At 35.0% G+C, this 24,658-nt stretch overlaps 1 protein-coding gene across 50 annotated transcripts in view; it reads right to left on the bottom strand.

Moving 5' to 3' along the window:
• Window positions 1-24,658, bottom strand: part of PICALM (phosphatidylinositol binding clathrin assembly protein) — a 105,870-nt gene that overhangs the window by 44,521 nt on the left and 36,691 nt on the right. For all 50 annotated transcript variants that reach the window (XM_078340035.1, XM_078340036.1, XM_078340039.1 and 47 more), the window contains exons 2-8: window positions 24,165-24,307; window positions 19,398-19,473; window positions 15,425-15,527; window positions 10,730-10,823; window positions 8,065-8,176; window positions 6,825-6,931; window positions 3,827-3,868 (exon numbers count right to left, since the gene is read on the bottom strand). In XM_078340035.1, coding sequence (XP_078196161.1) covers window positions 3,827-3,868; window positions 6,825-6,931; window positions 8,065-8,176; window positions 10,730-10,823; window positions 15,425-15,527; window positions 19,398-19,473; window positions 24,165-24,284 — 654 coding nt within the window. In that variant the 5' untranslated portion in view covers window positions 24,285-24,307. The remainder of the gene's footprint in view (window positions 1-3,826; window positions 3,869-6,824; window positions 6,932-8,064; window positions 8,177-10,729; window positions 10,824-15,424; window positions 15,528-19,397; window positions 19,474-24,164; window positions 24,308-24,658) is intronic.

The raw sequence follows: 24,658 nt of genomic DNA, 5'->3' as shown, positions 1-24,658 counted from the left end.
ATGACTCTGGAAAACTTACTGATAAATGACACTGAACAAGGGCTTCCCGGAAATGAAAATGAAAATCACAATGAGATACATCTTTTCATCTACTACAATGACTAAAGTTAAATACATTAGCAATATCAAACATTGTTGAGAATATGGAACAACTGGAACTCTCATACATCACTAGTGGGAGTTTATCCCTTTGAAAATGGATTAGGTTGTTTTTCACAATGTTAAATACATACCTACCTTAATGACCCAATTCCATTCCTAACTATTTACCCCAAAGAAAGAAAAAAGTATCTCTATAAGAAAAGACTTAATGTTTAATGTAGCCTTATTTACAACAGTCAAAAACTGCAAACAATCCAAAAGTCCATCATTGGGAAAATAGATAGACAAAACTGTGGTAAATACTATTCAGCAACAAAGAAGAATTAATGGTACATTCAAGAACATACACAGATATTAAATATATGATGAGCAAAAGAAGCCAGAATGCAAAAGTAAATACTTGTATGATTCCACTTATATTAAGTTTAAGAATCAACACAATTATGCTATTAGAAATCAAAATAGTATTAGCACACTAGTTAGGTGTAAAGTTATTCAAAAATTAAAAAAAAAAGAAATCAAAACAGTGACTATGGAGGTAGGTAAGAAGTGACTAGAAGGGGGCATAAAGATTGGGGAAACTGAATTTTCCTATCTTGAATGATGTGTTGGTTACACAAATGTTTATTTATCAAACTGCATTGAAATGAATATTTATCTTGTATTTTTTTTAACGGAAGACCAATTTTAAACTCAGGCTATAGGTCAAATCTCAACTTAATATGAAGAAAGCAAAGAAAACCTTTTCAGCGTGCAGACTAAGAACTGTTCACTGTAAGTGAGGCAAATGCATCAGGAGCATTTACTTACTCTAAATATTCTACAGGATTTGAGATATAGTTTCTGGATTATAGGATCTAAAAATAGAAGAGGCAATACCTACTAATTTCTCTATCATTTATGACTTTAACAACTTCTTTCATCTACTACTTCCTCTATATACCAGGACATTAGCACAAGGGAGATACAGTAGAAAACCATGTGTAAACCAAATACTACATTGGAAGATTAACTTCTTTGCTGAATTGAGAGTGTACATGCACTTCCTACAGCCACAACAAAAATGTTTGCTAATCAGCAGCAAAGCACTCTTTAAGAGCTTTCAGAAATGAAAAGGAGTATGTTGATGATAATGGTTAACATTTAAAAAAGCTCTTCTCACACAACAGGTACTGTGTGCTAGCTACCTTGTATGTTGTCACTGAATCTATGAAGAAGACACTACAGGTCTTTCCTGTACAGGTATATCCATTTTACAGATAAACAACCTGAGATAGTGAAAATTAAGTAATCTGACCAAGATCACCTATCTGATACACAACAGAAGCCAAGATAGGGAAGGTATTTCTGACTTTAAAGCCTACATAATTAACTATTATGCTACCAAATCCTAGACTGAAACTGTGGTCATATAAACTATAGTTTATCTTTTTTCTGGAGTTTAAGCTGTGTCTTACAAATATTAAAATATTTAACTGCCAAATTATGATAACAAACCATTTCTAAAATCCCGTCTAAGTATATCCAGCTACTCTTTAAAAGTCAAATCCACATGACCAAGAGTGAAGAGGCTAGGGACAGTAGCTCACACCTGCAATCCCAGCACTTTGGGAGGCAGAGGTGGGATGACTGCTCAAGCCCAGTAATTTCAGACCGGCCTGGGGAATATAGGGAGACCCTGTCTCCACACAAAAAAAGCAAACAAAAAAAACTAGCTGGGCATGATGGCATACGCCTGAGGTCCCAGCTATTAGGGAGGGTGAGGTGGGAGGATCACTTGAGCCTGGGAGGTTGAGGCTACAGTGACCCATGATTTTGCCAATGCACCCCAGCCTGGGTGACAGAGCAAAAGCCTACCTTTCCTCCCAACCTCCAAAACCCAAAGAGTGAAGAAAATGTGGTACTTTACACCTTAAAAGAACAATGTATAATAACAAAGAGTAAATAATCTCAAATTCACACTCTTCTGTATTACCACCATCTTCCCTAAAGTGTAAACAGCTTTGTTTTGTTCACTTTGGAAAATTTTCTGAATGCTTGGCATGTTCCCTTTGCTCAGAGACCATCAATATAGAGGAAAAGAGGGACAGAGGCTAACAAAACATTATCTAATTATAATACAATGAATATTAACATACAGACACATGAAGACAGCATGTAATGTCTACATCTAGCCTGAGGACAACAATTTTTAAATAAAACATAAGGGAAGCATGACAAATGGGGTGGGAAAAAGGAAAATCTAAAGTTGCCAAATGATTTTATACTACATGTTATTCAAGCAATGACTTGTCTCATGTTCAACTCAGAATAATGTGCTTAATAAAGCTAATTTATTTCAAGTGGACATATGCAGGATTCTTTATTTACATATAGCCCATGACTAGATTTATTGCATACTCTTATTAGCCTTGACGTTAGAAGGAAGAATCAGAACAAGAGAGAACAGAAAAACTTAGTAATAACGTTAACAAGAAGGTGCTTAAAAGATGTCCTAGAGGCCAGGCGAAGTGATTCATGCCTATAATCCCAGCAGTTTGGGAGGCCAAGGTGAGCGGGATCACCTGAGGTCAGGAGTTTGAGACCAGCCTGGATAACGTGGTGAAACTCCATCTCTACTAAAAATACAAAAATTAGCTGGGCATGGTGGCTCACACCTGTAATCCCAGCTACTTGGGAGGCTGAAGCGGGAAAATCGCTTGAACCCAGGAGGTGGAGGTTGCCGTCAGCCGGGATCACGCCGTTGTATTCCAGCTTGGACAACAAGAGCATACTAATCCATCTCAAAAAAAATAAATAACTAAAGTCCTGGAAGAATTCAAAATAAAACAAGGTAAAACAGATGTCAACAGCTGAGAGAGTTGATGTGAGTGTTACAAGGACAGTTTATGCCAGGTGCTTTCATTCTTAATACTGAGTAAAGAAAACATGGAGAATAAGCTAGAACAACCAGCAAGTATGAAGTTTTTTCCCTAGAAAATTTTTTTGATGATGATGATAAAGACGATATTAAAATAGCCAACATTAGTTGAATGTGTTTAATGCTCTAAATTTTTTTTTTTTTGGCATTAACTCATTTAATACCCTGAACTGGTTACTGTATGAGGTAGGTACTACAATATCTTCATTTTACAGATGATGAAACTGAAGCATAGAGAGTAACTTCCCCAAAGTCACAGGGCCAGCTAATGGCATGGCTGGGTCTAAAATTTGGACATATCCCAAACCCTACTCTCTTAATCTAATATTATGTTCTGAAGTTTATCCCTATTTACTACTTCCACCTGAGTCAAATAGTCAAAGTGGAAGTTTAAAACAGAAAAAATAAATATTGTATAATTCTCTACCAGTAGTATAGTGAAAACTGTTTTTCTAAATATTATTTTCTAAATTCAGGTTCCAACAATTTTTTTCCCTTTTTTTCTTTTTAAAACAATGATGATAGGAAAGAAAGAGTGACTGAAGAGATTAAATAGATGGTATGACAGTGGGTAGGCCACAAATATAAGTGGCAAGGAGCTCATTTTATGTGATCATAATGTTAGAACAATCTTCAGGAATATATCAAAATGTTAAAATTGGTCAAAAATTGCAATGAACCCTTTGACAACAGGGGCTATATGTTACTTATTTTAATACTCTTCATACCATGAACAGAACAGATGTTTTAGCCTTATAGTTGATATTTTAACAATATCAACTATATTTTTAACAATATAGTTACCTGTGAAAGGTCTGGTATATCACCTCTGTCAATTCCAACTTGCTGCAAGAAGAAGAATTATATTTAATCAATTACAATAAAGATGTTTTATAAATAAAATTTGGAAAAATGACATCATGGCTAGTACTGGTAATGTTTTAAACAGACTTCTTAAGAATCAGAAAAATATTAAATCTCCATAGATACTGAACATTTCCAATGGCTTAGATATTATTTGGAGGCTCTAAAAGTTCTAACAGCAGGGAAACTAGAGTTGGAAAGTCAACAAGTCTACTAAGTTACCATCTATATATCTTCTGAACACCTGTATGAACACCTATATAAGCTACCTTATCACAATCTGAAAACTCCCCTCTCTTCTATGTGTAATATGATAAAAACGCTAGGATAAGAATGAGAAAGCCTGACCATGAACAAGTTCTTTGATGGGAAAAAAAAAAAATTAAGAAACAAACTGACACTGACTTTGTTTTTCTCCATAAAATGTGCTTTCCCTGGAAATCACCATAGGTAATACTTTAAAAAACTCATGTTCTGTCAGGTAGGCCAGGTTTACACAAATGTCAAGTGATATCTAATGAGGATATAACTGTCTTCACAAAGCAACTCCAATACACTTTCATGATGCTCAGGCCCTAGGCAATTTCCAGCAAATTGGATAGCATCCAAATTAGAAAACAGTTTTCTGTCCCGTGGCTGTGTTTCATTTTCTAATCGGTCTCCCTTTCTTTTCTCGACCTCTCAGGGGCTGGTCTCAGAATGATGTCAGTAGAAAATCTGATAAAGGCCAGGTGCAGTGGCTTACATCTGTAATTCCAGCACTTTGGGAGGCCAAGATGGGTGGATCCTGATATCAGGAGATTAAGGCTATCCTGGCTAATGCAGTGAAACCTCATCTCTACTAAAAACACAAATACTAGTTGGGCATGGTGGCACTGTAGTCCCAGCTACTCAGGAGGCTGAGGCAGGAGAATAGCTTGAACCTGGGAGGTGGACGTTGCAGTGAGCCAAGACTGAGCCACTACACAAACCTGGGAGACAAAGCGAGACTCCATCTCAACAACAACAACAAAAAAAGAAAATCTGGTATTAAATTAGCTATTAATCAGATGTTAATAGCTAATCACTGCCTGATCTATTTGTCCTCTTCAAACACATTTCAAGAGGTTACTCTTGCCTTCTTCCAGGAACTAAGGCATTCTAATGAAACTGTCAAGTCCAATGTCTCATAACAGCATATTTTAAAGCAAGGGACTCCAGATTTTTCTTAAACCATATGTAGAGCAGGCCAGATGTGGTGGCTTAGGCCTGTAATCCCAGCACTTTGGAAGGCTGAGGTGGGTTGATCACTTAAGGTCAGGAGTTCAAGACCAGCTGGACAACATGGTGAAACCCCATCTCTAAAATTAGCTGGGTGTGGTGGCGGGCACCTGTAATCCCAGCTACCCAGGAGGCTGAGGCAGGAGAATCACTTGAATCTGGGAGGCGGAGGTTGCAGTGAAACAAGATCACGCCATGGCACTCCAGCCTGGGCGACAGAGCAAAACTCTGTCCCAAAAAAAAAAAAAAAAAAAAAGAGATTATATGTAGCAACAGTCTATCCCACTTCAGAATAGGTTAATAGCAAATCTGGAGCACAGAAGAGGGCTTAAAACTTAAGTTTGTAACTACAACTACCAAATGCAAAGAAGATAAGAGGCCAAGAGGGAAAGTCAACAAATTAAAACTTATTTAAAGAATTTACTGGAATCACAGCATAAACAACACTTTTTTCTCTATTTTAGTATGTGACTGACCCTTAAAAAACAGAAAGAATCTTTCTCCTTGAAAAATTTTAAAATCCAAGATAAATTTCAGTAGGCTTCATAAGACAGATTAATAACAAAGCTATTGTCTCATCATCTTGTTCTGTCCTATTGCATGTAATATAGAATAACATATCACCGCAGTAATAAAGTCTAGAATCACTAACTTGCTAATTCCAAAGTAACTACTTTGACATAACTGACCAAATTATCCTAGGAAGACATCTCTGACGTGGAGATGGGTAGAGGCTGGAGAATGGGAGAACAAACAAACAAACACACAAACAAAAAAACACCTTTAGAATGAATGCCTCTGTGCTGCTAGCATGATATGTATGTAATGCCTGCCAGCATTACAACAAGTGCCTTTTGTGACAATTCCAGAAAATTATTTTTAAGCATATCTGCAAAATTAGATTATCCTATTACCTACATTCATGGTTTTCATAATTAATAATAATAAACCCACAAAATTCATTTCTGTCGGGGAACAAAAACTTTTGAGACAGAGTCTTGCTTTATCACCCAGACTGGAGTACAGTGGTACGATCTTGGCTCACTGCAATCTCCACCTCCTGGATTCAAGCGATTCTCCTGCCTCAGCCTCCTGAGTAGCTGGGATTGTGGAAGTCTGCCACCATGCCCGGTTAATTTTGGTAACTTTAGTAGAGACGAGGTTTTGCCATGCTGGCCAGGCTTGTCTTGAACTCCTGACCTCAGGTGATCTGCCCATGTATGCCTCCCAAAGTGCCGGGATTACAGGTGTGAGCCACCATGTCCGGACAACAAAAACATTTTGAACTATGTGGCTCCAGCTATCTCACTGGAAAGAAACCTGCACTGACACTGGATATTTTCTACCACATTTAACAATAAACATTCTCAAATATATTGTTAATTCCAACCATAAAAATCTCTGCCACTATTGTATGTCACCTACTTAATTTTATAGAGAAGTAAACAATTTAAAAACAGGTAACTTTTCAATACTTGCCATTGAATTAAATATACAGCATTTATTTTATTCACTATTTTATCATATTCATATCTTGGCACAGAATTCAATATAGCATAATATGAGTAAATACTAAATTAAAGGTATTTATTTTATTTGGATAGTAAATGATGACTTCAAAATCCATACTTAGAGACAAAAAGGCAAGTTAGTAGACAGTCACTTAAAGACAGTTTACCTCTGCAACTTTGAGGAACTCTGAGATTCTTGTCATCCTAGTTAGGAACTTCTTATAGATGTCAAGACCTTCTTTGCATTGGTTCTTTTTCATATCGAAATATTTTTCTGACAAAATAAATGTAAACATTCCTTTGTTCACATTAAAATGTAACACTCAAAAAGGAAAAAGAGTAGGTAATAGCTCCAAATAGGTTTCTCAAGGAGGATACACACCCTACTAGAAAAATATCAGTATTAAGTTAGCTTAGGTATTTAAAGCAAACTAGAATGGAGGTGCTATTATATTAAAAAACAGAAATACTACTTGACCCTATTCATATTCCTACTGTTTCACAATACTCTTCCTCACAATTACCTAGGTAATATTGTGTGTTTACACGTATCATGCTTTACCCCATTTAAAACAGCACTGACATCTATTTCCAATGTTCTGATAGTATATTATCTAAGATAACAACTTTACTGTACCCAAATTGTCACTCAGAAAGTTCAGTGAAGCTTAATATACACATAGAAGTAAAGAGGTTAATTTATACTAATAATAGTATGAAAGACTATGCCTTCCAAAATTTTATAGAAAAACCTTTATTTTTCACTTGAGAAAAAAATAAGCCAAATTTCCCTATCCCTATGCATTAAAGCAACCCTAAGTCCACGTTACCTCAGACTATAAAAAACAGATTTAAATTGTTTAAAAAGTTCACTATGGAGTCGATTATGAGAAAATAATATTTTTCTGGAACAAAAAATTTGTTTTTTTCCCCATCTTTTTTAATTGTCATAAAATACACGTAACATAAAATTTCTTATCTTTTTTTTTTTTTGAAACAGACTTTCACTCTTGTTGCCCAGGCTGAAGTACAATGGCACGATAACAGCTCACTGCAACCTCTGCATCCTGGGTTCAAGCAATTCTCCTGCCTCAGCCTAAAACTTACTGTCTTCGCCAACTAAAGTTTAAGGGCGTTTTTACATTTTTAAAATTAATAAAATAGATAGAAAAACATAAATATATCTAAAAAATAAAGTTTGGCTTGCTGAACATCCTGGGTATAAAAATAAGTAATCACTTGCATAAATAATCAGGTATAAAACTCTTTTCTTCAAATTCATTGTTACAATGAATGAATATATCACAATAAATTTTTAGACAGCTTTAAGTAACAATTCAGTCAATATTATTTACCAATAGACACAAGATAAGAAATAAAATGTTAGAAGGCTACAGCAGTATTTACCCAACAAATTAATAATTCCTTCATTGTAGGCTGCAAACAGTCTAATGGCATCTTTGAACAGGAGCATGAAGGCAGCATTTATTACCCCATTTGTAAGTTCATTGCTATTAACCTGGGGAGAAATTGGAAAATAAAATTAACTATTAGGTTTTAAATGACATTGACAAAAAGATTTCCTTCAAATTAAAACACAGTAAATTCAAGCATTAGGCATGTTAATGAAAAATACATTTGTTTTCTCTAATACATATATAAGGAGCATAGTGCAGTAACTACCACAAAAATGAACACTATTTATTATTATTAAGTTTGCTGTAACCAAATAATTGTATTCATTTAACTAACAAGAATACTGGAAATATTTTCAGTTTTACCTCAAGGAATAAATCAAAAAGATAAACCAAATTAATTCTAAGTTCTTTCTTAGCACATGAAAATTAACTCGTTATTATTTATATATATAGAAAAACTAAGCACAATATTGAATGGCAAACAAAAAACTGGTTAAAAAAAAAAAAGATATTTGCAGACTAGCGAAGTTGATTTCCATTATATAGGAGGAATCCTAATAATAAATAAAATAAATGAAAGGCAATTTATAAAATAGAGATACATATGGATAACAACGTGAAAAGAAATACAACTTTACTTATCAGGTAAATTAAAATACTATAATCAAATCAAATTACTAAAATATCCTGTCCTGAACACCAGACTATATTACTCAGTGCCCATAAGAATGAAAAAGAACATGGTAGCTCATGTCTGTGGTCCCAGCACTCCGTGAGACTGAGGCAGGAGGACTACTTGAGCTTGGGAGTTTGAGTCCAGCCTGGGCAACATAGCAAAACCTCGTCTCTGCAAAACACTAAAACCAAGAAAAGGTAGCTGAGCACGGTGGTGTACCCACGTAGTCCCAACTACTTAGGAGGCTGAGGTGGGAGGAATGCTTGTACCTAGGGGTTGGAAGCTGCAATGAGCTCATGCTGCTGCAATGAGCTATGATCATACCACTGCACTCCAGCCTGCGTGACAGAGAAAAATGCTGTCTCAAAAAAACAAAGAGATGAAGAAGTAAATAGAGACACCTGTTGACAAGTTATTGGCTCAACCCTTTTGGAGTGTAAGTTAGTAATATTTATTAAAAATGTAAATGCTTATATTCTTTGAACCACCAAATTCTTTTTCTGGGTGTTAACCCTATTGAAATAGGTTTACAAACAGACAGAGAGACAGAGAGAGAGGCGGGGGGGTGGGGAGGGAGGGAGGGAGGGAGGGAGGGAGGGAGGGAGGGAAAGGGGGAGACAGAGGGAAAGAGAATCAAGTGCAACTGCTTATGATTTAAAAACAGAAAAACTAAACATCTATCAATAGGAGCATCAGATAAATTGTTACATATAACAAAGTACCATACAAACACTGAAAAGAATAAGAGATTTTATACAAATACAACATATTAAGTAAGAAAAATATGCATTGTTCGACCCTGAACTTCTATACAAACCAAAATAATGTTGAATAACTGCATCAATACCCCACGCCTTCTAGAGCAGGGGTCAGCAAACTTTTTCTTTGCAAAGGGCCAGATGGTAAATATTTTAGACTTGGGCCATACAATCTCTGTCACAACTACTGATCTCTGCTGTTGTAACATAAAACAACCACAGATAATATGTAAACCAGTGAGCTTGAATGTGTTCCAATAATACTACTGAGAAAACTGAAGTTTGAATTTCAGGTAATTTCTGTTACAAAATACTATTTATTTTCAACCATTTAAAAAATATATAAAAATAGTCAATGAGCTGTAGTTGGATAATCTGTTCTAGGCTATGAAATACCTGTAAGATTTACTGAATGTTTACTTAACACTTACTATGTGCTATAGGTTAATAGGCAATGGGGATACAACAGAACAAAAGAAACCTAGTACCTGTACTGAAGAAGCTTAAAGAATAGCAATTAAACAATTTAAAGGAAAAATCTATTTCAGCATGAAACTATCACAGTTCCATTCAGTAACTTGAACTTACAATCTCTAAAACAAAATTTCAAAATAAAGAAATAGGAATAAAACGTTCTAAGATAGATGCCCCCCGCCCCCCCCCAAAAAAAGAACAGAGTTGAAAATGCAAACTTCTAACATACTATAAATAAATGACAAAGCTAGCAGCTTGGTTCAATTCATGGTCATTAAAACAAAAATTCCAGGGAACACAATGCCCTTGGGGCAATAGCTACGTAACACGCTATTTTAAGTGCTATTTAAACTTCTTACTTCTGAAAAATTGTCATGCTTTGAGTCCTATTAAATAGACAAAAGTAAAAGATTAAGTTGGCTATTCACTTAAAAAAAAAATTCCTGTACATTTTTAAAATCTAAAAGCTATTATCAAAAGAAAATAGATTTTCAGATCAATCCCTTTACCACTTTAGCTTATATCTTAAAATTCCAGAGTTACAGAAGCACGTAAGAAATAAATCTAAAACAGTCATAAAAATCAAAAAGTAATCTGACTTGAGGCTACTCTATAGAGAATCCTTAGCTATACAGGATATCAGTATAAAAAACTAGAGTCTGTGAAAACTTAAGGATAAAAATTCTCATGAATTATAACGACCACATTTTTTTAAATCTTAAATTGCAAAAGCATAATCAACTTACATTAAAATCAAGCAGTGCATCCATTTGATTCTGAATAATTGGTACAGTTTTTAGGAGTTTTTCTGTGTTCATTGTTCTCATAACTCCATCAGCCCTGTTATGAAAAAAAAAGAGACAAACAAATGAATCTGCAATTAAATCTACATTTCAAACTCCCTCTGGTTCTCTACTAAAACAGAGAACCAAGTTGCTATGAAATGTCACATATTTTTAAGTCATTATGGAACCTGAAAACTCAAGCAGAGATCATATAGAGGAAACCAAAACAGGCAACACAGTATGTCCAATATCGAGGTACTCATTCAGAACTAAAAAGAACAAGAAGACATAAAACACAAGCTGTAAAAACAAAAGTTTACATTATACAGCAAGGTCTATAGCACACTTTTCACATGAGGAAATGATCTGATCCTCAAAATCACTGGTATGTAAAAGCAGTTTTATCATTGTTATTACAAATAAAATAATCATTTGCCTCAAGTCACTGAACAGTTAAACACTATGTAGCAGGGAGTTAAAAAGTCTTAAGAGTATTGCTTTATTCAAAGTATTTTATTCGACCAGCCGTGGTAGCTCACGCCTGCAAACCCAGCTCTTAGGGAGGCCGAGGCAGGTAGATCACCAGAGGTCAGGAGTTTAAGACCAGCCTAATCAACATGGAGAAACCCCTTCTCTACTAAAAATACAAAATAAGTGGGGCGTTGTGGCGTATGCCTGTAATCCCAGCTACTCGGGAGGCTGAGGCAGGAAAATTGCTTGAACCCAGGAGGCAGCAGTTGCAGTGAGCCGAGATCACTCCATTGCTCTCCAGCCAGGGCAACAAGAGCAAAACTCTGCCTTAAAATAAATAAACAAATAAACAAAAATAAATAAAAAATAAAGTATTTTATTAATGACCCAAAAGCAATGGCTTTTAATTCAGAAATTATAACTAAAACAACTTTATTACAAAATAAAGAACAATTTTACCATGTCATTCCAATCTATTAAACGAGATACCTTCAGTAGACAGTCTTTAATAAAATATTGTTAAATATTTCCAAACAGATATTTCTAAAGATAGAAAAATATTAGCAGCACCAAAGAAACTAGAACTTTAGAAAACAGATTTTAAAAAAACACTACATGAAAGGTACTGGGGCTAATGTACACAACTAGTATTAAGAGCTTATTATATATCAGTATTACTCAGAGATTGCCACATCATTTTCAAATCCTCATAAAAATTCTACTGATATTCTTGTTCCATTTTACGGATGATGAAATTTTAGTTTCAGTGAGGGTATATGACTTATCTAAGATCAGAGAACTAATCAGTAGGAGGGTCATTATGTAAACCCAGGTATATCAGACTCTGAAATAATGCCCTAACTGTTTCGCTGAGTAATAAGGCATTTCCACAAATATGTCAGCTTTCCCCAATTTACAAATGACCTATACTTATACATGGCTATTCTACCCTAGGATAAACCACGAACTACGACCTCAGATGCCAAAAAACAATTAAGCTATAAAAAGCAACAATAGTGCTTTGCAGGACACAACAAAATTTAATCAACAAATACTGGACTGCCTTAAGTAGTCACCTGTTGATGAGCTTTGGCCTAACTCTCCCTAATGTGTTAACCTATGGATGCCTGTTTTCTCTGAAGTGCTAAACAGCATTAGCTGTAACAAGCTGCTGGAGCTTGGGATGAGGACACCAGCCCTTCTTTTGCAACTCTTCTTTCGTAAGTAATTTTTTGACCTCTGGTTACTTCTCCATCACAGAAGATTTGAACATTGGCTCAGTCTTTCGCGTCTTGATTAACTTCCACATCTACATGGACAACCAATCCAACATCTTGATGTCAAAAGCCCTGATCCTAACCTTACTGCCCAGAAACCAGAACATCCTATCCCTCACCCGTGAATGGAAAAAAGAAAAAGGTAAAATTCAGACACCTTATTCTGTGACAATTACCTTTTAACCTTTCAGCTGCTTTGGTCACATATCCCTGTGGTAAAAAGTATTTGACCTCATCAGAAATGTCAATGTTTCAACTCTACCACTATCCACATTGATCGTTTCTCATTTTTACGTTCTTCATCTAGTTTAGAATTCCGTAGATCATTATTATAATCAGTCCCTTACAAATACCTTTAACTTTCTTGTACCTCTTTCCTTCCCTGCATTTCAGTCATCTGGCAAATACACAATCCTGGCTGAGCAAACACCCAACTCATCCATACCTGTACACATATAGCTGAGTGCTGGTAAAGAAAAAGGTACAACTGGGCAAAATGGCAAAACTATGCATTCATGGTCATCAACCTCAAATGGATACTCAACATTGCCAGCAATTGTCTTAGCCTTCTCTAATAAGCTCCTCTCCTAAGTATCCTCAAATCCTATGCTTGTCTCTCCCTACATGAAATACATAAGCTCTCAGCCTGTAACTCCCAAAATATTTCATTCTGGAAGAGAAAATAACAGAAAGAGATTGTCTGGTCTTCTTGCCACCCAAACTATGTTTCTATTTAAAAATGGTTGGCATCTACCTCATGTTTTTCCTACCACGGTAGATTTCAAATGAATCCAAGATTAAAATATAAAACACTGAATTCATAAATGTATCTGATGAAAACATGATAATTAATCATTTTAGCTCACTCTGAGCTTGCCTGAAAGATAAAAACATAAAAATTGATAACGATTTTGATCACCTAAGATTGTATTGCTTTCAACGATGGTTTAAAAAAAAAAAAAACAGGGGAAAACGCTCATAACCTGTAACAATTTATTTTCCTAATACATAAAAAGTTCATTTGTTGAGTATTTGTTATGTGCTAAGCATTACATACAATATTCCATTTAATTCTCACAACAATCTTGACAGAAAAGCACTAATTAAAACTTCATTTTATGGATGAAATAACTCAGAGTTCAAGTAAGGCCTTCCCAGTTTCACCACAGCATAATAGCATGGTAGAAGGGCATATAAGTGTGCCAAGATGTTGATTCTTTTTGACCCTTTAGCCTCAAGTCATCTCTTGTATAAGTAGTTTGTGTGCCACCATATGAAAGAAGTTTAGCAAGCTGATGTAACAAAATATCCTTGATCTTAGAAAATACTCACCAAAGTAGTAAAAGATACAAACTATAAAAGGCATCAGGTATGTAACACACTCTCAAATGGTTCAGAAAAAAACGTGTATGTGCACCTGTGTGCACATACACAGAGAAATGCAAATATGGTAAAATGTTAAAAACTGGTGGTTCTGAGTGAAGTATGCAGAAGTTCTTTCTAATATTCTTGCAACATTTCTGGAAGTGAAATTATTTCAAAATAACATTATTTTTTAAAAGTCAGTACACTAGCTAAAGCATGTTTTTGAAGTCCTTCATCTAACTGGTATGAAGCTAGAATTCAAACCTAGATTCATCTGACTAAAAAGGTTTGTGAGTTCTTACCACTATCCAACACAATGGAAAAAAGTGAAAAACCCAATAGAGAAACTGACAACGGACATCAAAAGACAATTCATAAAATAAGTATGGTATTTAGAAAGGAAGGAGGATGAGGGGCAAAGATTACTTGAGCATAGGAGGTCAACACTGCAGTGAGCTGGGAATGTGCCACTGTACTCCACCAGGCTGGGTGACAAAGGGAGACCCTGTCTCAAAAAGTGAAAATAAAATACAAAAACAGGGCAAAGAGTTTGAAGAGTCATTTTTTTGAAAGACTACATACAAATGGTCAACAGCGCATAAAAACATGCTCAATATCATTAGTCATCAGGGAAATGCAAACTAAAAATCACAAGACACTTTTTCACACCTATTAGAATCGCTATAATTAAAAAAAAACAAACAAAAAAAAACAGAAAATAACAAGTACGGCCAGAACAGCGAAAAACTGAAAGTGCCATACATTGCTGGTGGGAATGTAAAATCGTTCAACTGCTTTGAAAAATGATTTGGCAGTTACTCAAAATGCTAAACATAAGAGTTACCATATGACCCAGCATAGAATACCCTAGAGTATTCTACTTCTAGGTACGTAGCTAAGAGAATTAAAAAGATAATCCACATAAAATCTAATATTCATAGCACCATTATTCCTAAGTCAAAAGTAGAAACTATTCAAATGGTTTTCAGCCGGTTAAGAGATAAACAAAATGCAGTATATGTCCATACAGTAAAATATTATCTGGCTAGAAAAAGGAATAAAGTACTAATATATGATATAACATGGATGCTATAATATGGACATATTATGCCACACAAAGGCCACATATTGTATAATTTCATTTCTATAAAATGTTCAGAATAGTTAAGCCCAGAGCCAGGATCTCTGGGAAGAGGGAATAGAAAATGAATGCTAATAGGTATAGGGTTTCTTTCCGGAGGTGATAAAAATGTTCTGAAATTAGATAGTGGCGATGTTGAACAACTTTGTACATACACTAAAAACTACTGAATTATACACGTTAAAAGAATAAATTTTATGTGAATTATAAAATCAAAAAGATGCTATAAAAAGAACTTAAAAAGAAATCCTACCACAGAAAGTACCTGATATACCTCATCAAAGAAAAATGAGGTTCATCTTTTAAAACTGGCTAAAACTTTGTGATTTATAATCTAATAACTCTTATGTTTTACCTTTTAAAAATTCAAATCAATTAGATACCAAAAAAAGCTTAACTCACCCTCTCTTCACTTTTGTGAAATCAAATGCAACTTGTCTGTATGAAACTGCTTTTTCATTTAAATATCTACTATACCGCCTAATAAATGTAGACATGTCATATCCTGTAAAAAAAAAAAAAAAAATGAAAGTTTTTATAAATGATTAAAATCCCAATATGCCTACAAAAACAAGTCGTTGCATCCAATGGCTATAATGTCTTGATACCACAATTCGATTTAGTGATATAAATTAAGCAGCTAATGAATAACATTGCCATTAAATTCTCTTAAAATTTCATATTTAAGTCAGGAATGTCCCATGCAGCTTTAAAAAAAATCTCTTCCCTTAGAACTTCACTAAAATAAGAAGCTTTTTTTGTTTCTCTCAATATTCCTATTCTTTATTCATCAGTAATTGGTAAAACATGTTCTCTTATACAAATTGATAATCTCACTACTCAAATTTAACAGCCTATGGAACCACAATCCCATTCCTCAAATCAAGCAACTTTATATAATTTTTATACTCCTGAAATCTTTAGCTGTATTTAGAACCATAAGTTATATGTGCCAACCTTATAAAAAGTACAGAAAATTACTGCCTAGTATAATAGAAGAAATGGCAATATACAAGTTTAAGGTGAACAAAAACAATTATATGAATGTTTTCAATAAAACTTTCTAAATAAATACATAAATCATTTTAAGATTTTGTTTCATCATGACCCTGCTTTGAAAACTTCAGCAACATAACATCTAATCGATATTATTTTTTTTAAACACCAAACACTCTGTGTTTTAGTTATTGCCTGGCTCAAGGAAGTCTATAATAATTCTTGCTCCTCAAAGAAAAGTGGACCCATTTTATTTTAACTCATATTCATCTAACAAATTTAATTACCTGATGATCTTTGATAATTTTAGAATACCAAAACCACCCAAAATGTAAGCTAACTGGATTTTAACATCATCAATTCGTTTATTTAGCAAATATTTAGAGTCCCTATTAAGTACCAGTGGAGAAATATCAGTGAACAAAATACAAAAGAAATTAATGTTTTCATATGGCTTCATACCTACTACTGTACAAGTGTTACATGCTCACAATCCTCAGCTCTTTGGTTCACACAGTTCTATCTACTAGACCCCATCATGAGAGGGCAAATATCCCTCCTCCTTCAAGGCTCAACCTCTCCTCTACATAAAAAGAACGAAATTCTTAAAACCTTATTACTAGAATTGCTTAATTTCCATCTTAAGAAAAGGAGAAATCAGCTGCTGATAAGACACAAAAAACCCACTTGGATATATGCATAAACTCTGCCTCTAAAGTTAAAATGAAGTGAATGAAGGAGGAAGTGAAAATAAAGGATGAGCAGACAGTTTCTTCCATGACTCTGAAAATAAAGATACTCTATTTTTATCTATAATATATATCTGGCTTCTCTGTCTAAGATTTCAAAGAGGCCAGGTATGGTGGTTTATGCCTGGAATCCCAGCACTTTGGGAGGCTGAGGAGGATCGCTTTAGGCTAAGAGTTCAAGAACAGCCTGGTCAACAGAGCAAGAACCCATCCCTACAAAAAAATTAAAGAATAAAAAAATTAGCCAGGCATGCCAGTGCACATCCGTAATCCCAGCTACTTGGGAGGCTGAAGGGAGGATTCTTTGAGCCAGGAGTTCAAGGCCGCAGTGAGTTATGATCATACCACTGTACCCAGCCTAGGTAACAGAGCAAGCCTGTCTCTTTCAGTCCAGCCTCAGCAACAGAACCACATTCTGTCTCAAAAAAAAAAAAAAAAAATTTCCAAGAGAGGGGGTCTACGGTTTAAATTTTTTTTCCTTAGGTTACACCACTGTAACTCTTGTTAAAATATAATGCATTTTGTAACACTGAGTCCTGCGTATAGATTACTGGTCTTCTAGAATGTCTGGAAGATAGGATATTAAATTAATTTTAAGCAATACTTCTACCTGCCAAAGAGAAACAACTATTGGACTGAACAGCTCCAAACTCAAATACAGCCAGTCACCAAAAATAATAATAATAATAAATTAATTAATTAATTAAAAATTCCACTAATCTTTTCTTTTTTTTTAGACCTCCAGAACAACCACAGCTCAGGCCCTCATTAACTGTCCAGATATTTCTAGATAAGTAGAACAACAACTGAAACAGTTTCGGTGTCTTCAAGATTTGGTCTACTCTGATCTAACTTGACTAAGCTATGATGCTTTCCTTATAACACATAATGCCCTCTCCTCTCCCTTCTCTACTGCATTATAAAATCCCAACTCTATAAAAATTTTTTGTGCTTGAATTTGGCTCTGAACAGCTTCTTGAGGGGCTATGGGCCACTACATGTTCTCCAACACCATTCATATATATTCTATTCATATTCATTTGCTCTATAAATCTTAAATATTCATAACCATGGGAACGACTTTCACATCCATGTACATCTGTGTATCTGTGCTTACTTTCACATCCATGTATTGTTCCTGTGCACTTGTGCTTAAGCCAACTCATCTTCTCAACCTTGTCTTGAAGCCTAGCACAAACCTCACCGTTTCTAAATACATTTTCCCTGACTGAGCCTGCCTCACTGTTGAATATTCCCAACTCATTTGGCATATCCTTTGAAGTTCTCCCTGAAGCTGACATTCTATAATCCTAGAAGCCTAGTTATAGAACTAAGTAAAACAGATCCCATTAAGACAACGTGCATGGACAGCTATAACCACATTATGTCCATTTCAAGTTACTAAATAAAAAATAACACGTCAGGCGCAGTGGCTCACGCCTGTAATCCCAGCACTTCGGCAGGCCAAGGCAGGCAGACTATGAGGTCAAGAAATCCAGACCATCCTGGCCAACATGGTGAAACCCTGCCTCTACTAAACTATAAAAAAATTAGCTGGGCATGGTGGTGCACACCTATAGTCCCAGTTACTTGGGAGGCTGAGGCAAGAGAATCACCGGGAGGTGGAGGTTGCAGTGAGTCGAGATATCGCCACTGCATTCCAGTCTGGCAACACAGCAAGACTGTCAAAACAAACAAACAAAAAAAGAAAAACACACAAAAAAAAACTACAGCTATGTATATGAATTAACAATTCATCTCAGTAAATTATATTATATTTGCCTTAGCTACTAAAACCTGTAATATTCCAACTACATTTCTTGGAATGAAACACAAAATAATATAGTAACAATGAAAGCAAATATCTACACAGCACTTCTCTCTCTCTCTCTCTCTCTCGTGTGTGTGTGTGTGTGTCTGAGACAGAGTCTAGCTTTGCTGCCCAGGCTGGAGTCCTGTGGCATGATCCTGGCTCACTGCAACCTTCGCCTACTGGGTTCAAGAGATTCTCCTGCCTCAGCCTCCCGAATAGCTAGGATTACAGGCGTATATCCCCAATCTCGGCTAATTTTTATATTTTCAGTAGAGACGGGTTTTCACCATGTTGGCCAGGCTGGTCTCAAACTCTTGACCTCAAGTGATCCACCTACCTCAGCCTCCAAAGTGCTGGGATTACAGGCGTGAGCCATTGTGCCCAGCCTTATATAGCATTTCTTGTGTTCCAGGCACTGTTCTAAGCACTTTGTAGTAATTAACTAGGTTAAGTCCCACGTCAGTATTATTGGGTAGGTACTATCATTATTACTGAATTCTACAGACGTAGAGGTGAAGTAACTTACTCAAGTTTCTATAGCTGGTAAGTGGCAAAGATGAGATTCAAACCCAGACAGTCCAGCTCCAGAATTCATGCTCTCAAATAACTACACAATATTAACTCTCAAAGAGCTCTGAGTATCTAGTAGGAAAATTAATATTAACCTTCATATTAAAAGACAGTCTTTTCTCTCCTACAACCTTCACTAAAATATAAGGTTTAAAGTAGCACATGTTCTAAAAGAGTTCAACTTTGAATTAAGTAATCATGTGGGTGTCATTGTTTTGATTTTCTATAATGAAAAAATTATCTTTACCTTGCAATCCACTTTTATCCAAAAAATTGCTTAAGTTAAACAACGTGTTTCTTGAAGCCAAATACTGAATAAAACGCTGGAAAAAAAAATAATTACATCATATTAAGGTACTGCCATCTCACAAACTCTAATTTAAAAATTTGGAGGAAAAGTTATGGTTAATGCATTCCATTAAGCTTACATAGTTTGAATTTCTCATCCTTACTCCTCCCATTAACTAGTTACCAAATCTAAAAACATAATACATGTTTTCACTAGCATGGGAGAATTTATTAAAGCTGAATGCCCACAGATACATTAGAATATTAAGTCAAAATAATAAAAGCTAATAGGCAGTGGAACCAGTAGTTTTGGTTTTACTGCGGCATATTAAAACTATAGCTAATTATATTCAGGTGGCATCTGTATTTTAAATGGTCATCTGGTATGCCAAAGTTTTGGCTTTTTGAAAAAACAAAATAATTCTAAACACACCAGAAAGCAATACATATCTTCTTACCCACTGCCCAGATTAAACAAGTTCATATACTCACGTCAGATCTTATATAGCATCAAAACATTATAGACTCCATTGAAGACCCATGCCTTCAATTTCTTTCCCTTCCCTCCCTCTTAAGAGGTGAGTACTTTTCTGAAACAGGTATATGTTACTTTCACACAGGTTTTCACCATTTTATTAGATATACAAATATCTATAAACTATACAATTGTTTTCTATTTTTAATTTACATAAATATCATAGTGTACTTACTCTTTTGCAATGAGTTTTAACTCAACTTTTCCCTAAGAATTATCCCATTTAACATTTCATTTTAAATGATGTTCTCATATTCCAATGAAAACATCATTATGAAAATTTCTTTATTATGGATATACCTTCTAATTTTCACTATTATTAACGAAGTTGTATTGACATGTTTGTTCTTGGTCTCCATGCGTAAATATATGAGTTTCTAAGGATATATATACTTAGGGATGAATTACTAGGCAAGTACCTATGTAGAAGTTCATCTTCTCCATACTGCCAAAACGCTCTCTAAAAGTACTTAAAATAGTACAAGATCTTAACTCTCCTTTACATACAGTCTCTAAACAGCTAAAGAAACGCCTTTCAACTTTACTTCGTAGGACTCCTTTTCTTTCTTCTTTTTTTTAAATGTATGCAGAGGCTAATAATCAACTAGGATGTACAGCATCACCTCCGAAATCAGTCCTTTCTTTTTTTGAGACAGGGTCTCACTCCATCGTACAGGCTGGAGTACAGTGGTGTGATCACAGGTTACCATAGCCTCCACCCTCCTGAGGTTCAAGCAATCCTCCCATCTCAGCACACAGCACCACCTACCATCCACCCCTCACCCTTGCCCCCAAGTGGCTGGGACTACAGGCATGCACCACCATGTCCAGTTCATTTGTTGTTTAATTTTTTGCAGAGACAATGTCTTGGTACGTTGCTTAGCTGGTGTTGAACTCCTGGGCTCAAGCAATCCTCCCACCTGGCCCTCCCAAATTGTTAGGATTATAGGTATGAGCCAATGTGCCCAGCCCTCAAATCAGTCTTGTTCAACTGACATCACCCTAAACTAAACAAACCAGGATTTTGAAAACCAATTTGTAAACTGAAGACTCATATTTCACCATATCCTAAAACAATGTTTCAAAAAGTTGTAAAAAATATCGTAAGATATTAGACTCTATGATTTTAATAGATTTTGATTAAGACTCTTCTTTACCTCTGCATTATTGATTAATGTAAATAATTTAGTCTACCAGGCCATTTCATTCATGATTTTAGAGATAATAAATCTAAGTTTTCCTTTTCATTTTATTAGTCCTTTCTACCTTCATCGTATTTAGCTGCAAAGACATAGATGGCTTTAATCAAGTTTTAATTTTGTTTTCAACAGCATCCTAATGATATTAAAAATGGTATTAAATTGAGCATCATGTCAACAATCTGGCAAGTAATAAGGCTTCATAGGTTCCCATTTTGGGTCATAAGTGGTAACTTGGAATGCATTATCCTAAAACTTGATTTAAAGAATGGCAAAATACTGATCAAGGTGGAAGATGGGTGATTAGGTACATAAGCATTTGTTATACCATTCACTCTACTATCGTGTCTATTAGAAACTTTTCATAACAAAATGTTTAAAGAATACATTTCAGATTATTTTATCCAAAATGGTTTAAATACTTTACAATAAATCCATGCTTAGTTCAATACTTCTCTTTTCTAATTTTACCTACAAACTTTTAACTCTACCTTTCCATGTATTCATCACCTAATGACTTGTCATACTATAATAAGAGCATTGGTCAATTCTATTTACCCATGATTACTGAGGAAACTAAAGCTCCAGAAGTGACTTACCCAAGTCACCCAGTTGGTTAAGTGGACAACAGTACAGAAGTAGCTACCTGCCTGGTGTCAAGGGTCTATAACACAACACTCACACAGCCTTAATCTTTTGAGATTTTTTTTCTTGTGGCCAGGTTTCTCAACCTGAGCACTACTGACCCTGAATCAGATAATTCTTTGTTTTTGGGGACTGTTCTGTGCATTATTATAAGATGTTTCGAAGCAGCCTTGGCCTTTACCTACTAGATACCAGTAGCAAACCCTTCAGTGTGACAAATGTCCCCTAAGGGAAAAAATCATCCCCCTTCCCCACTGTTTGAGAATCACCGCTCCATGGTATTCTGATCATCACAGCATGTGAAATCCTATGTACAGCCTCTAACAAATTAATGACACCTCCCAATGGGAACAACCTGAAGGTTGTACAAACTAGCATAAAAAATGAGCAGAGCATGGAATTTACTTTAACTATACAGGAAACTAAACATAAGTTTATCAAAAAAACACACTAAAATGCTATCTTTCTTCCTTTGTCAATCAATTCTATGAAATGACTGTCGACCTTCTGTTTTGTCTTTATTAACATTGTGCCTCTAGTACTATCAATCACCTTATTTACAGCCTCTGAAAGCCCTCACTGACACTGTTTTTCTGGCATTGTAGTTGGTTATATTTGTGGCTTTTTAAAAAATAAACTACATCAAATAAATAAAGAAGAAGAAAAGTACATATAAGCTTGGAATTCTTCAGAATAATCATAATCTAAACTAAACATATTCCTGCTAAAAGTAGAAACTATTAACCTAGTTAAGATGTTTCAAGTTACATTTAAGCTAGTATAGCTAAACATTTCTATTAGCTCTATTAACTGGTGTAAATAAATTAGAAAGCAAATGAGTAACATAAGTCCTAAAAACAGTTGTGTCTGTTGACTTAGTGATTACATTTCAGGTAACACTTGGGGGAAATCATTTTTAAAAATTAAAAACTATAAATAAAATCACTCAATGTGGTGGTATAACAATGAATCAGAAAACTAAATTTCCAGCAAGAAAAATAGTTTAAAAATTGTGAACTATATAATCAATTATATAGTTATTAAAGATAAATATAAAAAAATATACAACATGGTGATGTTGATAGTGTACTATATAAAAAGCTAGAAATAATATTTTATCTAAATTATGATTATAGCCATTTAAAAAATACAAATAATTTTGGATAAGAACCAGAGGGAAGACTAAAACCTGTGAATAGTAAGATGTGTTGGAATAATAACGTTGTGGGTAAATTCCTGCTTTAATTTTGAATTTTAATAATGCTGTACTGGTAGCTGTCAAAAAATAGTTTCGTAACTGAAAAGCCTAAAATAACATGTGACGTCGTGGATGTCAGAGAGTCATTATGTTCAGAGAACTAATATCAAGGACCAAAGTCCTTTCTCATCTCTAAGAGGGCTATTTTCCTGGGCTACATTTTCTAAGGCATATAACAATGAAGATTTATCTACTTCCACTCAAATGCTCTTGAAAAGCTCCTGTTAATACAACTTTACAAATAAGTTTATTGTGCTGAGAAAAGTACAAAGTTATGACTGTCTCAAAACAGAAAACTGCAAAAGCTTATATATCTTATTTATTATCCTTTTAGGAAACAAAGGCTTCAGACACACCTCTCTGCTGAAGAAGCCACTCTTCAATCAGTCCCTCTCATCAAATGCAATGTTAGTCCTAAATACCACAGCTTTGAAGCAGGCAAAGTGCTTCCAATTACAACTATATGAGATCACACAAGAATTGGAAGCTGGATGCAATGGCTTACACCTGTAATCCCAGCACTTTTGGAGGCTAAGGTGCAAGTATCAATTGAGCCCAGAAGTTCAAGACCAGCCAAAGCAAAGATGGAAAGACACTATCTCTACAAAAAAATTTAAAAGTAAGCCAGGCATGGTGGCATACACCTGTAATCCCCAGCTACATGGGAGGCTGAGGTGGGAAGGCCCTTGATACAGGAATTTAAGGTAACTTGGGCAACAAAGCAAGACTCCGTTTCAAACAAAAAAAAAAAAAAAGAAAAAGAAAAGAAAGAATCTAACTGAGCTGTAATAAAAGAACAAATGGATATAGACAAATATATAGTCTATAAACAAGACCAGCAAAAACCAAGGTTGCTTATGGAACCCATTTCTAGGCATTAATCTTTGCTTCTTCATCCATTATTGATGTCCTCTGTGCTCTGACCAACTTTTAGCTTCCTGTACCTCAAATTGCAGGATCTATAATTATATTTCTGGCTAGGCACCTTGCCCTTTGTACCTGGAAGCTATTTCTGAAGTTTCAGTAAGAGAAGCTAGCAAATAATAAATCATCAAATCAGTCTACTTGTTCATTAAACATTATGCTTACCTCATTTCCATACACCATCAAATGATGCGTTGTAATAAGAGATTTGAAGACCACCACCCAACTACTGTTAGTAGTTCTTTCAAATAAACTGTCTGCCAACTGTGGGATGTTCACATTCATCTCATTTGTGCACTGAATTAAGTCTGCAATAAAAAATTTTTAAATATTAATTTCCTCTGTGGTTTTAATTTACTGTTAATACCAGATCTGCATATAAACTGGCAAAAGATTTAACAGAAAATGGAGCAGTAATAGATAGTTTGGAGATGATGTTAAAAATCTCTCAATTAAGAGCAATCGAGATTACCATAATCTACCTAAGAAGCAGGGTACTAATCAGAATCACATAAATGATCATACCAGAAAATAAATCAAACCCCTCAGGGTATAATTCACTCTCAAGTACTTTAGTCATCTCAAAATAAATTGCTTCAAGGTTTTAAGGAACTTTCAGTTTCCTCACTACTTAAAAACCTTCCACTATAATACTGGTA

Source organism: Callithrix jacchus, chromosome 10 (genome assembly GCF_049354715.1).
Source record: "Callithrix jacchus isolate 240 chromosome 10, calJac240_pri, whole genome shotgun sequence".
Classification (NCBI taxonomy): domain Eukaryota; kingdom Metazoa; phylum Chordata; class Mammalia; order Primates; family Cebidae; genus Callithrix; species Callithrix jacchus.
Note: the sequence above shows the minus strand (reverse complement) of the source record. Positions and strands in the feature narration are given on the sequence as shown.